At 35.8% G+C, this 15,720-nt stretch overlaps 1 protein-coding gene across 1 annotated transcript in view; it reads right to left on the minus strand.

Annotated features, from left to right (window-relative positions):
- The window catches only part of FAM13A (family with sequence similarity 13 member A), a 265,769-nt gene that overhangs the window by 60,339 nt on the left and 189,710 nt on the right, over positions 1 to 15,720 (minus strand). The window contains 2 exon segments of the mRNA XM_015250473.3: positions 353 to 394; positions 15,296 to 15,337. Of these exon segments, the coding sequence (XP_015105959.2) occupies positions 353 to 394; positions 15,296 to 15,337 (84 nt within the window).

A 15,720-nucleotide genomic window follows, 5' to 3' on the forward strand; every position in this document is an offset into this window, starting at 1 on the left:
GAACGAAGGAAGAAGTAAAAGACACAGTTCATACTTGAACCTTTGATGGCCTTTGCTGCAAGACACCTCCCAAAGCACAGACTGCTGCGTGTCTAATTGACTCTGACCTGATTTTGACTGAAATAAACAAAAATCTCATATGTTCAGATGGCTGAGCGGTCTCTAGCCACACAGCCACACAGAAGCTTAAACAGAAATACTTCTTATTTCATCCTCTCTTCTGGGTAGTTTTAAAAGGTCGTCATCATTGGTTGCTTACTGTATTAATCTTTCCATGCACCGTTAGAATAGCCTTTTTTTCTCTGCTTAATAAATGAAAGGGAGGGAAAAAAGCCCAATCCAGGTCACTTACTCTCCAGTGGTCGACACACTGCTGACTTGGGATACGTGGGCGCTGGGGAAAAAGAAGGGAAGTCAGATTAGGCTGAGCATCAGAAACTGCGAACCAAACGTGTGAGGGGACCCCGAGCTGGAAGTATCAGCCAGGGCCCTGAGTGGCACTTGCATGACACTTAATTATCCACTGAGAGGTGCTGATTTTCGCTTGTTTCTAGAGGAGAGGTTGCCCTGGGTGTTTATTCTGGAACGGTGTTTTCCCCCTCCATTTAAAAGCTGTCCAAGACAGTTTCAAAAGTGCCCTCTGAAATCATCTCTCCCTCTCACCCTACTGCCAGCCCTAGTTTGGGGTCTTTCCATTTTCCCCAAATGCTAATGCACCTGCCCCTGACTGCCCTCCCGCTACCAACTCCCACCCCATTCCGGCCTTCCCCCCAAGTCCGTCTCCTCCTGGCCCACTCCCTCCAGAAGCATCTTCCTAAAACTGCCCTGAACATGCAGTGGGGGCCACAGGGGATAGATAATAAAGAATCAACACTGTTTTCTCCATGACTCTATCTAAGCCACTTTTCTTCCTAAATTCCTCCAAAATCTTAGGAAAATACCTCAAGCTCTAGAATGTTTCATTTTCACAACCAAATTATAGCCCTTTTATTGAACATTTATAAACTTCCTCTACTTTCCCATTTTCTCCAAAGCCTGAATTCCTCAAAAGTATTAGAAAGTACTCAGTAAAAAAAAAAAAATGTAGTCAGTATAAAACAAAATGGTGAAATAAGAGGACGCCATCTGATTAGCACGCTTCAGAACTCCGCCCCTCTTGCTCCCACTCTTCGTTTACATAAACACAGTGAGGGTGGAGGCTGGCAGCTCTTTTAATTGTATCAGTATCAGTACATCCTGCCCTCTAGTGCTTAGTGGGCTTCTAACTCAAGATTCAAAAGTATCTATGTTTAAAAGAGATTTAAAAAAAAAAAATCTTTCGTGCATGTCAAACTACAGTTTTGCCTGATAGATCTAATAGTTCTCTACTCTTCCTTCCTTCTTTGTAGAAGACACCTGAAGCAAACAGAAGCTGTGAAGGACCAGTATTGATGGTTGCCTTCCAATCGCTCCACCCTTGTTTGTACAGGACTACAGTAGGGTCAGCACACGACCCGGTTGCTTTGGAACCATTGGTTGGGCTTTACTTTCACGTACATGCATAGCTCATCCCTTTCCATTCAGAATCTAAGTGCCTCCAGGGATTGTCGGCTATTTCTCACTTTCTTTCATGACACTCCCTACTACCACCACGACCCTCATCATACCCAACATAGTAAGCATTATCCCCGAAGTGATCGATGCTCACTTTTTAGCCCCAATTTCCTTTAGCTAAAGCTATAGCTCCTAGTCATGGGCACACACCACAGGCAAATCCCAGAAAAACTGCATAAAAGAGTGCCTTTGTTCTTAAGGGAAATTGATGAGAAGAACCTTCATTAATCAATGAATGAATAAAGGAACACACAAGTAAACACACCCTAATACTTACTGAGGGCTCGCTATGTTTCAGACACTGTGCTAAGTATTTTTTTTTTACAGATTTTATTTCCTGTTTACAATAACCTCTCTAGCCTCTTCATTTGAAAACAGAGAAAAGAAAACAATTGTACCTACTTCATGGAGTTAAGTAACTCGCTCACAGTCATAGAGCCAAAAAGTAGATCAGCTGGGATTTGAACCAAGAAAGTTTAAGCTTAGAGTCTAAGCTCTTAATCACTACACTCGACTTTCAATCTATCACTTACTGGAAGAAACACTCACTAGAGTCATCTTCGTGTACGGACGCCTGGACTTAGGTATTTAACTTTGCTTTTAATTACAACCATTTCTGCTTCACAATGCCTGTTATTCATAGAGGTTCCCCGGTTACATAACCAACAATAAATCCTTTGCTTCTCTCTGTCCTTAGCTGGAACAGGCTGTCCCTGCTTTTGATGCTTTGTGGCTCACCCTCTGCAAATTCAACACTGTATAATTAACTCCTGTATGCCACTTCTCAATACAGTTACACAACCTTGGTTTTGGGAGCAGGGGCCAATGTGAATAATGACTCTGGGAGAACCTAGAAGAGGGTAAAGAATACAGGTCTGTAATAGATACTAAAAACATGCCAAAGACATAGAAGTATAATTAGCCCATCGTTCCCCGTGCCATCTCAGAATGAAGAGATGTATTTCCTTCTCTCCTCCCTTCTACACACTTTTGACCCGAACCTCCTTTTCCTTATTAAAGCACACACTGATATTTTTATGTTTCTTTTTGGGGGGGTAGGGGAGAGGATGTAAAAGCGAGGAAGAAAGAGACAAGGAAATGACAACAAATGGGACCAGGTTCTGAGATTCCTAACTCTCTAAATAATTAGAGTCTGCTTCTCAGACTCTAATGTGCATCAGAGTCTCCTGGGATCTTGTTCAAACACAGATTCTGATACAGTAGATTTCGGTTTAGGGAAGGGGAAGCTGGGAATCTGCATTTCTAACAAATTCCCTAGTGATTCTGATGCTGTTGGTCTTTGGAAGACACCGATTAGCAAGGCTCCAACTCCTTGCAACTTCAAGTGTTTAATATTTCAAAGACTTACATATCACAATTGTCATTTTAAAACATCCTAAGTTATGAAGGTATGATTTGGAAAACTTATGCTAAGCTGAGTTAAAAGACAATACATCAAAATTTCCCTCAGAGCTTAAAAAAAAATGACCTAAGCTATTTAAATCAGTCTAAGAGGGCCATTCTCAGGATGTAAAATAAGCGACTAAATCAATAACACTAAGTAATTAAATCATATATATTTTTTGTTAATACATTGATCTTGGATCAAATTTGTGATATTTGTATTTTTTGTGCTTAATAGTCCTTTGGAATTTGTGGTATTGTGTCCATACTGACAAGCTTTTAAAATACAATTTTTCTAAAGAGCGTTTTCTGAGAAGAGAACGTTTTCCATTGGGAATCAGAAAAGAGAAGTTCTGGTTTTGGCTCTATAGTTAATTAGCTACAATCATAGTCAGATTGTTGGTTAGCTTGGCTGCTTCGGGTTGGTTTCTTCATACAGAAAATGAAAGCCTTGGCTAGTGATCTCTGTGATTTTCTTCTAGCTCTAAAAGTTTATAAGGCTATCTCAGATTCAAGTTTATTGTCCTAAAGTTTAAATCATTACAAAAGGTTATAACTGCATGTTTAGTTTAATGACAGTGTCACTCATAATTAGGGCTTATCAGATACCAAAATGGCTTTGGTCAAGTATCTAATCACCTCCATAGTTCCTGTGGGATGGCTTAACAATTCATCCATAACAAGATTTCTAAGAATGTTTAATGTCAGAAATAGGGACTGCTTCCATTGCTACAACTGGCTTATGGAGGTAATTCTAAGACACTAACAAAAAGGTAATAAGCAAATAAGCCAAAGTTAAAGATACTGATTTTCTTCATCTACATGTAGCTTGTTTTTTATCCCCTGCAGAGAGCTAAGAATAGTGAATTTTTTCAGAGCCCTTGACTGATCTGTGAAGACAACTTCTTACTTACACAATATAAACACTTGAATATGGAAGAGTTCATTTCCTAATGTTGATAAAGATTCAAAACTAAGAAGCCCACATGCAGACTCCAGCATTACGGTCAACTTCATTACCCAAGCCTACTTAAGTGACAATGCAACTGAATTTTCTACTGGAATGGTCATTCAAAAATATATTCTAAGCCTACTTAGAAATATAGTCTATGACATAGTTAAATATATTTAGTCTTTATTTCTATTAGCAAAACATGTCCATAAGGTGATTATGCTCAGCAATATTAGTCTATAAAATTTGCATGTGATAAGATGCACAGAATGCCTGTTGACAAGTTATTTTTTAATTAGATCTCTTGATGTGAAATACAGAAATCTTGCAAATCTACTGAAACCAGATGTCTTGAAGAGGCATGTGTTCTCCTTTTCTGTCTATTCTCTTACTTCAGTTTATTCTCTTTTCTGTGATGTATAAAATCCTTCCTGTAAAATATTGTTTTAATAGGAACCATTAGGACTAAGAGAATTAGCCTTTTTCTCCAGAAGATATTTACATTTTCTCTATTTTTTAATGAGTAAGGATTTAAAAGACAATTATGTGATGTTTGTTTAAGACAAGGATGAAGATCATGTAAGTAACTTCAAAACATAATAAAACTCTTAAATTTTCTATTTAGTAGAATATGGTATTTTTAGTATCTTCTTAAATCACTAAAAGTTGATACACAGTGTTAACATTGTAAGATGACTCTAATATCATTTCCTTGTAATTGTATAACGAATTTCCAAATTAAACTATTTCCATGATTTTAGTTTAGTTCTCCACAGTATCTTATATTAAAACAAATACACGCAATCCTCAATATTTATTAACTTTGCTTTAACTTTTAGTTATGATTATATGTAGAAATTTAATGGAGCATTTATAGGTATTTAGACTTTGATGAAAATTGCATCACTGTTTTGTGGTGGTGTTTAGATCGTTAGGATTTAAGAAAATCCTCACATTTTTATTTTAAATTATATACTATGCATATAATACAGAACATAAATTGAAAACACACAAGGATATGACTCAGTAGGAGGAAAATATTTATCCTCATACTTTATTGAAATTCACACTCCTATTCCTTTAAATATAAGGATTGATTTTAAGAAAAAATTATTTTAATTCTTCACTCCTGTATCTTAATACTCTATTAAATATTTTCTAACAAATTAAATAGAGCCCATCAAAATGTCAAAATACGTTTTGTACAGCTTCATTCAGGCCCTAATTATTGGAGTTTTCAGTTTTACATATTTAGCATGTTTTACATAAAAAGAAATTCAGAGTTTTTAAATTTCTAGGCCAAGGTCTTCATAAAGAAAATTAGATGAAATGAGAGTTCACTATAGATAGTATGCATTTACAGATGAGGAAGCTGAGGTTCAGAGAGGTTTAGTATCTCACTCAAGTTTACTCAGCTCTGATTCTATCTCATGTAATGTGGCTTCAGAGTTATGTCCTTAATAAAAAAACATCATCCTTATCCTCAAATAATGCTGCTATTCATGTAAATCTTTGGCTATACATGTATTTATTATTTTAGGATTAGAACAGATTACAATAGTATTTTTTGCATTCAAGTGAAATTTTCTTCTCAAAGTTTATGCATTTCAGAAATTTTAATTTCATCTAGAGTTTCATGTTTTTCAGTAAAAATTGCACAAAGTACTCTATAAAACTACTATTCCCCTCACAGCAAACTTCAGTTCTGATTATTAGCACTGTACCTCTCTTTTCTTAAGTTTACCAGAGGTTTTTTTATTCTTTTCATTTTTACTCCCAAAGAACAAGTTCCTGGATTCAAACATCAGTTTTGCTCTTTTTTCTGTTTTCTTTTTTATTACTAAATTCTTTTAGGTTTCCAAGAGGTTGCTCTTCTCCTTTTTAGAACTTCTTGTTCTTCACAACATTGTAAACTGATTAGACTTCAATAAATTTTTTTTTTAAAAAAAGAGATTCTTATTCTGAATGTGTAGCTCATTTATTTTCAATCTTTTTAAGAAGGCAAAGCTACCTCTTAAAAACAGCTTAGATCTCATTCCACAAATTTTGATATGTATTTTTTCCCTTTTTCTTCTATACTTGAAGTTTTTATTTCCTGTTTGAATTTCTTCCTCCCTTTAGGAGAGTTTTCATTGATTGATTGAAACTTTTTTGTTATTAATCACACTATGGTCAGAAAATGTGACTGCTAATATTTCTACTCTTCCAGAACTTTTAGAGATAGTCAAGTAAGTTTTTGAAAGTAATAGGAATGCTTAAGCCTTATTTGTAGGTTGCAAAGTTTAGTATATGTAATGACTCTCTATTTTAAATTGTATTAATTTTATCTAATTCTCAGTGCTATTTTATAAATTTTACTTGTTATAGACATATAGATGTATATATGTTACATACTTCAAATGTGTTCACATGTTTTTCTTTGTTAACTGAAGAGTTTAAATTTATATGATTTAATGCAATGCTATTTTATACACACTTATTATTTATAACCTTTATATCTTTAGTCTGGATTCTGCCTAATGAAGTAAGAATAGATTTGTCCTGTTTAATGGATTTGGCTTTGAACTCTAGATGTTCTGGTATTGATATTGCTATCTTTGCTTTCTTTTTGTTCACATGTATCAGAGATAAATCCTGTATTAATCTTTCTGTGCCATTTTGGTTAGGTATAGCTCTTCTAAGCAAAAGATAGTTCAAGAAGTCATTTTTTAAAAACCCATTTTTAGCTTTTATCAAAGAATTTAACCCATTTACACTTATTGTCATAGCTGCTACATTTGTTCTAGTTTTTGTTTTTTGCTTTATGTTTTCTAATTTTGGAGCTTCCTTTTCCTTTAATTTCTGTCTTTGTGCGTATCTTCTGAGGTTATTTGGGATACCGGAATCCTATGCACAATTGTTGTCTCTCACACCCATATATCTGTAACTATTAAAACTGAAACACAACCCCCCAAAACAACCAAAACAAACAAACAAAACAAATCCTTGAAACTCTTGCTTCCTGCTTCTACTCTCCTACCTCCTATACAATATAAGAGATTTAGAATTTCAATATTTCTTTGCCCCTCCACTAATGATTATAACCAGGTTTATACTGCTTAATTAAAAATATTTTTTGGGATTTACCTCTCAATTAGCTGGGCATATATTAGTGTTGATTTCCACTTCTACTTCTATCAGTATGGTTTCTTCTTTAGAATCATAATTTTCAGGTTGGCTTTCTGCTCTCTGACCTTCATAGCTAATATTATTTCTCTCAGTTTTCCTTTATTCTTTTCTTTTTCGTTTTGGAAAAGCTTCTCAAGTTTTGCTTTCATTACGTACTTGATTTACTTTAAATCACTGCTCTTTACTGCTTTCCAAAGTTTTAAAAATCTCTGCATTTCTAGGCTCCCCTTTCCCTCATTTCAGCTGTTTTTCTGTGTCTCTAGACTTTAAATTCTAAACTTACTCTCCCCTTACAGGTTCCTACTCATAGTTCAAAAGGTTGTTTACATCCTTGAGCATTTTGGAGAAGACTGACAATATTACTTTCCAAGCTTTCATGTGAACCATACAAAAAAACAGTTGTCTCAAATCTGTTTCTACTCTGAGTCCGCAGGGCAAGTCATCCTTTCCCTTAGTTTGTAATTTCTCTTTATGGATTCCCAAAGAGTTCTCGTTTTTAGTGGTTTGTAAGGGGGGACCATCAATTCAGGCAGAATCATTATCAAAAACTTGGCTGGGTAAAGTCTGTTCTGAATTTATTTCATTGTCCCTTGGCTATGGGCAGATGCCCCCTCTTGGATTTAGACTTTAAAAGCCAGAATATGAGCCTGTCCTGGAACAATCTATAATGTATACTTGAATGGACTTGCTGTTTGGTCCAATTTTATGATTTAAGCTGGAGAATTTGAAACAAATTTGTAGTTTGTCTTTGTGCAGCGTACACTTGAAAGCATCCATTAAATTCAATAATCTCCTTGCCTTTATCCCTTTCTCAAATGTTTTTGCTAGGTAACTGAGCGTCCCAGGGGGTTGACCCCTCCTCTCTATTGTTCTGTGTACTTAACATCCTAGTTTCTAAATGGGAGGTGACAAAGAATATACAACTCAGCTCTGGATGGTTCAGAAGATAAGTTTCTGCTCAGCTGAGGGAATATCACTTGATTTTCTGGTCAGTGCAGTAGACACTGGAAGGAATCCAAGTCAGTTTTTTTTTTTCCCCCTTCCTTCTATCCTTGTGGTCACTGTATTGTTTAGATGGTGAAACATGAAGCCAGCAAGGCAAAAATGTTTCTCCAATCATCCTTATTGATGATGTGACCTCTGACATACAGTTTTCTTCTTTATCGTTACTATAAAACTGTCTCTAGTTTTCGTCTTTCATATCATAATTAGAATTTAAATGGGAAGCTGGAAGTAGTTACATCAGGCAAAGCTACTCTGCTATGCAGAGGTTTACATGTCATTAAAATCTTAAGTTCTTATAAACAGAAGTCTATAGCGAGGCAGGAGACTGAAAAATGAAGCAGCAAGAAATCTAGACAGAATGGCTACAAAGGTATCATTTTCTACAAGTTAAATATTTCCTTTGCTTTTTCAAGCTGAGAGGAGATATGAAGAGAAGCATAAAAATATAAACATTTATATAATTTATCTTTGTTTCTTAGTATAGCCTAAATATATGTTTAATATCTTAATTAACATTGATAGAATTAAATCAAGAATTTCTACTTATTGCTTACTATGCAAAAAATATGACTAATGATCCTCAGATGTCAAGAACTCAATAATGAATCCCTGAACAATGGTACCATAAACAGCAGTAAAGTTTATAACCATTCTTCAGTATAAAATAATTACATGGTTGGTCTGGTTCAGTGGTTTTTAGCTAGGGATATACATCAAAATCTCTTATGACGCTTTTTCCTTCAAATTATTTTTGCTGTGGTAAAATATACATAATATAAAATTTACCATCTTAATCTTAACCATTTTTAAGTGCACATCCTGGGGCATCAAGTACATTCACATTACTATGCAACCATCACTATTATACAGCTCCAGAACTCTTCTCATCCTGTAAAGCTGAAATTCTGTATTCATTAAACAGTAACTCCTGATTCTCTCCTTCCTCCCAGCCCCTGGCAACCACTCTTCTATTTTACGGATCTATAAATTTAACTACATTAGGCACCTCATATAAGTGGAATCATGTAGTATTTGTCTTTTTGTTACTGGCTTATTTCACTCAGTATAAATGTCCTCAAGGTTCATCTATGTCGTGTACTTGTCAAAAGTTCCTTCCTTTTTAAAGGCTGAATAATATATGTATAAACTGCATTTTATCAGTGCATCCATTGATGGACATCTGGGTTGCTTCCACCTTTTGGCTATTGTGAATAATGCTACTATGAAATGGGTGTAAAAACATCTCTTTCGGACCCTATTTTCAATTCTTTTGAGTATATACACAGAAGTAGAATTCCTGGATCATGTGGTAATTCTAAGTTTAATTTTTTGAGGAACTGCCGTTACTACTTTCTCTACTGGCTGCACCATTTTACATTTCAACCAGGAATGCACAAGTGTTCCAATTTCTTGTCATCTTTGCCAATACTTGTTATTTGCTGTGTGTGTGTGTTTTTTTTAAATAGCAGCCATCCTAATGGGTATGAGGTAGTATCTCATTGTAGTTTTGATTTGCATTTCCCTGACGAGATGTTGAGCATCTTTTCATGTGCTTACTGGCCATCTGTATATTGTTCTTTGGAGAAATGCCTATTCAAGCCCTTTGTCCATTTTTGAATTGTGATGTTTGTTTTGCATTGTAGAGTTTTAGGAGTTCTCTATCTCTTCTAGATATGAATCTATATCAGATGCATGGTTTGCAAATATTTCCCCCCCATTTTGCGAGCTGCCTTTTCACTCTGTTGATAGTTTTTTTTTTGATGCACAAAATTAAAAAAGAAATTCAACCAGTCCAATTTGTCTATTTTTCCTTAAGTTTTCTGTACCTTTGGTGTCATGCCTAAGAAATCACTGTCAAATCCAATGTCATGTAACTTTTGCCCAGTGTTTTCTTCTAGGAGTTTTATGGTTTTAGCTCTTATATGTAGATCTTTGAACCATTTTGAGTTAACTTCTTGTATATGGTGTTAGGTAAGTGTTCCACTATATGCTTTTGCATATGGATATCCAGTTTTCCCTGCACTGTTTGTTGAAAAGTTTGTTCTATGACACTTTTTGGAAATATGGACAGCCAGCCCTCTTGAGACTCAGAATCTTGGCTAGTGAGACCCAGGCATCTTTAATGAGCACCACATATTTTACATCATAAAGACAGTATTATAAAAAACCAGAAAATGACACATGTTGACAAGAATGTAGAGAAACCAGACACTTATGCATTATTAGTGGAAATGTACTTAAAATGGTTAAGATGGTAAGTTTTATATGTGTGTATTTTATAACAATTAAAAATAGTTTAAAATGGTTAAAACAGCAAATTTTATTTTATTTATATTTAACCACCACCTAAAAAAACCCAAAAGAGCTCCATAAACAGAAATCATGTACTTCCTCTGTTTAGAAATGCTATTCTAGTCGAAAGGGATAAGAAAAAACAATTTTAAATATATATTTATCTGTGTCTAAAGACACTTGAAACATCTAGCTGACTTTATCATCTTGGGAAAAAAATCAAGTAGATAAATAAACAGCCTGCTTGTTTATTCTACATTTTAGTCAGTAGCCCGAAACAGGCTTATAAAAAAATATAGTCTGGTAACTATCCCACCTGATACTAAGAGCTTTTAACCTCAAAATGATAATTTAGATAATTTAGCATACATTATGCTTAGGGAGAAAAACAAACTATTAAAAACTTAATAAATATTACCAAAAAAAATCACAAACATACAAATTCTAGCACAAATTCATCCAGGAAAGGTAATCCCCAAAAAGCCATCCAAAGATGAGTTAGAAAGAGTTTTTCTACATATCAAGATAGAAGTGGTATAATTTCTAAATCCCATCAAATGTCTATTTTAATCTGAATTTATCCAAAGCTTAATTTTTCCTTCAACATACATTCTTCAGTTAGAAGACTTTCATTAAATTGATGCTTCCTAGATTCTAGAAGAAAAAGTAACAAAATCCTAAAGAATGAATTTGTGTGCCAAACAGCTAACTTAGAAATAAATCTAATTGATGTTCCTAATTCAAGAAGATTAGAAAACATATGAAGTACTGAAATTGAAATCTGCTAAAATTGTAACAACTTCAATCAGCATCATGAATTTAAAAATTTGGGCTGAAATTGATAAACACTATTGATTTCAGGGTTTCAATGAGGCATACAATAAGAAAGGGAAAAAGAGGAGACTCAGTGCAGATGCTAGAAGACAAGTGTTAGGTAAGGAAGGAGCCACCATTCAGAGGCCAGGTGAGCTGTTTAGAGCCCAGTGAGTAAGACTGGTTACAGGTATGCAACCCCTGAAGCACACATTCAGGATTCTGATAAAGCATAGGCAAGGACGGGTTCTAGGTATCCAGCCTATGTGTACAGTCCAGGAATTTATAAAGAAGGAATTCAAGGGTCAAAATCAGATGTGATGGGATGAGGACAGGACCTGATCCTGGCCATAAGGAACGTTAAGGTATTGCAGGGGTGATGGGAGCAGTAGAGATGAGGAGGAACAGAAAGTGGAGATCAAGAACCCTAGTTCCAGTGGAAATAACAACAGAAATCACAACTTGGGCTTGCAGACACTGAAGACTCAGACAAACAGAAGGAGAACGAGCAATGGATCCCAATCAGATCTGACTGGGTGCCAGGCAGAAGAACACCTATGGCAAGTTGCTGTCACGCTAATCTGAGCAACTGACGTGGGGCAACTTTTCTGGGATTTCAGCCTAGACTATCAAAGAGGCCAGGGTACAGGCAACTTTGCCAAGCATGTTCTTCACCTTAGGTATGCAGGTTCATGTTTATATAGTGGCAATCTCACGGAGGGTTTGGCATAACCTGTCCTTCCCGTTCATTACCTTAATCACTTCAACAGGGCGGGTCATCACTAATGAGCACCTAGGGAACAATGACACCTACTGTTTGAGCTACTGTAGCTGCAATAAACTTGCCACATGGGATGGCGGCAGGTACAGATTCGTAGCTACGATTTCTTCAACTGCCTCGGTGGTGAGTTAGGTTAGGTTGGATGACGACTGAAATTAGGGAAGCCAGAGTTCTTACCACAGAAGATCACTTATCTAGAATGAGAATATCTGAGTGCAGGTTTATTTATAAGAGCCCTACCTTATTACAGAAAGGATGGAAGGCAGTTGAAGTGTACAGGAGACTACCATGTGGTTCAGCCATGACTGTTAAAAGGGAATAGCAATCAGAAAAAATGAAATTCTACAAGGTGAGAGGCGGAGCAAGGGAATAACTGAAACAGCCCCCTGTGTTCTCTGTTCCTGCATCTCAGGCTCCTTCCCCTGGACTCAGGAAGGTCCTGGAACCTCCACCAGTGCACTGCAGCCTCTTTATGCTCTCCATCTCTAACCCAGACACAGACCCCTCCGTGTCGTTATAAACAATGCACCTTATCTCCCTTCTGATGGCTAGATGCCTGTCTGAGCTTCTGTTTCTGAGTTCCTTTATGGACCATCTATTCTCCTTCTCTGAACCTGGAGGCCTGCTTTGCCCTCATCTTATCTCTGTTTTGATCTGGTCTACCTGAAGATTGCTCACTCCCAAACTTGCAGACACTGAGATATGCCATTCTACCTTATGTTGGACCCCTCACGATAAACCACCAAACTGAATACCCCACCACTGAATACCCCATCCCCGCTGCCTGGCTTCTTGTGGCTGAATCTACTCTGGAGAGTATCCATCTCAGCTGACAGGTCTTATCTCCTGATTGGGCCTTTCCTCTTCTGAAAAAATCTGACCAATCAGCACTGCCAATGTATAATATTTAGCATTCAATATTCCTAAGCCAGGGAAGATACCATTTTGCAACAACCAATTATTTTTTACTTTTCCAAGGCACAGTAAAAATTATTTTGGATTTAAAAGAGCCAATTTAGTTTTTCATCATGTTAACAAATCATTATGAAATTTATTAGTCTTGCAGTAACTCCCCTTTACTAACAGTGCAGCAAAGGAACTGTAATCAAGTGGGATGGAAAGGGATGGAAGGCAAGGACTTTACAGAAATGTAGTTAAATATATTTAAAACATTTAAGCATTCATTTGCTATTAGAGGTAGTGCAAAAAACAGTGTACTGATAAACAAATTAAATTTTCCATGGACATATTAATGTTTCTAGCCCAAAAAATCTAGAACTGAATCATAATTAACAATCATGTTTTCTTTCTTCTACTTAAATTCTGTATAGAACAGGCTAGTAAAAGTTAATCTCAAGCCAGCCATGCAAATGATTTAGAAAAAAAGTTTCACGTTTTATCAATAGATTCTCCCTGCTTCATGTCTAGTGGGTAAAAAAAGAAAGCTAAAGTAATTCATACGAACCTAATTCTTACATAATTTCTATGATTATCAACTATGTTATTCAGAAAAAGAAACTACATTTGAAATTTTAAATTTCAGGCCAAAGAATTTATAGTTTTGCATTTACAAAATACGTTCACTTAGTTTAAATTTCCCTTATATGAAAAGAATGCCTCCCAGTAACTTTTCCTCTTTCTGCAACTTTACCTCTACTGCAAACGCAAACTAGTATGCACATTTATTTTTCCCCCTACTTTGATCACATTTTAGTTTTTATGACTCTTAACACTAAAAGGTCAAATAGCTTCCATCGAGAGTTCAGTAGTGATTTTCTTTACACTCTTTTACATTCATTTTGGAAGTACAGAATTTCTTTTTCCAGAGTACATTCTTAGTCTAGGTAATTATGAAATGTATCATATTCTAAAACACAATTATGTGTTTTTGAGGACTTAACGACCTATAAGCCCATTTTCCCTATCCATTTTTTAAAACAGTGGTAAAAAAAAGAAAATTCAATACTAGATAAGACATAGACTGATGTTATCCAGAGTAGTAAAAATAAGATATTCAGAGAATGGTTCTCACTAGTTGTCATGATCTGGTGCTATAGTCTTCCATACTATGTAAAACTTAATTTCCATTAATATATGATAATCATTTGTTTGCTATCACTGTGTGTATCCACATAATGAACACTGGAGTCACCGTGCACCCAGCAACAGCCCCTCCTGTGTTGACAGTAGCTGCACCGTTGACAGAGCCTATGAACCAGAAGATGCTGCTGTGGTTGGCAGGACACCAGGATGAATCAAACGGACCACCGTGCTGTCTCAAACTGAAACCCCAAATGTTCCCTCTCTTGCCACAAAGTGATTACGCAACATGCTTCAAGTCACTAAAGGGCAGAACACTACTGCAAAGCGGTTCCTTGGCCTGAAGTCTGACGTCCTATGACACACTTCTGAACTATGGTGGCTGAATTAAAATCTGAATCTAACTCTGAGACTACTGCAACAAACCAGACTCAAAAACAGACAAGCAACAAACAAAATATGTACCTCTTATCCTGACACTGCTTTTTAAAAAGTGGATTTCAAAGTTGAGGTAGGTTAAAAAAAAAACTTCAGCAATTTTAACTGTAATTTATGTGATCATATTCTTTTCAAATATATTTTCTAAGCCTTTGAAGTGGGTAGATAGTAAGGAAAGAAATGCAGTAAGTAAGAAAAACCTGGCTCAAGGTTGTGCCCTAAGGGGGACGGTTCACAGAAAATCACATCAATACAACTTTTTAGTCTGGAGAGAAGTGATCTCATCTAACATCTACTTTGAATTCTGTAAACTTCCCTGTTTTAAGAGTTGTCATTCTGGCTTTATAAACTTTAGACAACAATCCACAAACTTGCTAAATGTGAGTTTCCCACACCACTGCTATACAGAAGATGATCTAAGATAACCCACAACTTCTTCAGCAAGTGAGCCTTGTGCTCAAAGCCCTCCTCTATCTGTATACAGATTTTAAAGAGATTTTAAAATTTAGGTTACAGCCTCATCATCAGGCCGTTTTGGAAATGAAAATGACTACCTTGACATTTCTGAATTTAAACCCAAGTATCCTATTTTAGTCTTTTCAACCATTTTAAAATTTGTTTTCAAGATTTTTTTAAACAAAAGAGAAGAAAAATATAGCATGAATATTACGATGAGGGGTTCTAATAAGTGTGGTCTGGCCACAGGATAGAATATTCTACTGAAAAGAATTAACATGGGAAAATAAACCCAAAGAAGCCTTAACCCTCCTCCGTTCCCCGTAACAGATCAATAAAAATCAAATAAATACCTCAGGTAGAAAGGTGACATGGGTCTTTCATCTTCCTGTGAACTAAAAGGAAAATAAAATTTGAATTAATAAAATTTCTGTTACTATCATAGCATGTCAATTTTACCACAACTCTGTTCTACCTGTCACAAATTTTGTTTCCACGCATCAGAGCTAATCTTACAATGGAGCAGGGTTAGTAAAGCACTCTACCTTGGAAGGTCAATTACTCCTTCAAGGGAGACCATCAAGAGAAGTTTCTTTGAAGATTAGCCTGAGGCCAAAGTAATTCATATCACACTTGCAAGGGGAAGCTTTTTACTATTTTATTCTACGAGCCCCATCCAAGTATTCATACATTACACATAAACCTTTAAAACGATCACATAATTATCTCAGTAAAGCTAATCACAGCTCATTAACATGATGATGAAAGTAAGAGACAG

Source organism: Vicugna pacos, chromosome 2, assembly GCF_048564905.1.
Source record: "Vicugna pacos chromosome 2, VicPac4, whole genome shotgun sequence".
Classification (NCBI taxonomy): domain Eukaryota; kingdom Metazoa; phylum Chordata; class Mammalia; order Artiodactyla; family Camelidae; genus Vicugna; species Vicugna pacos.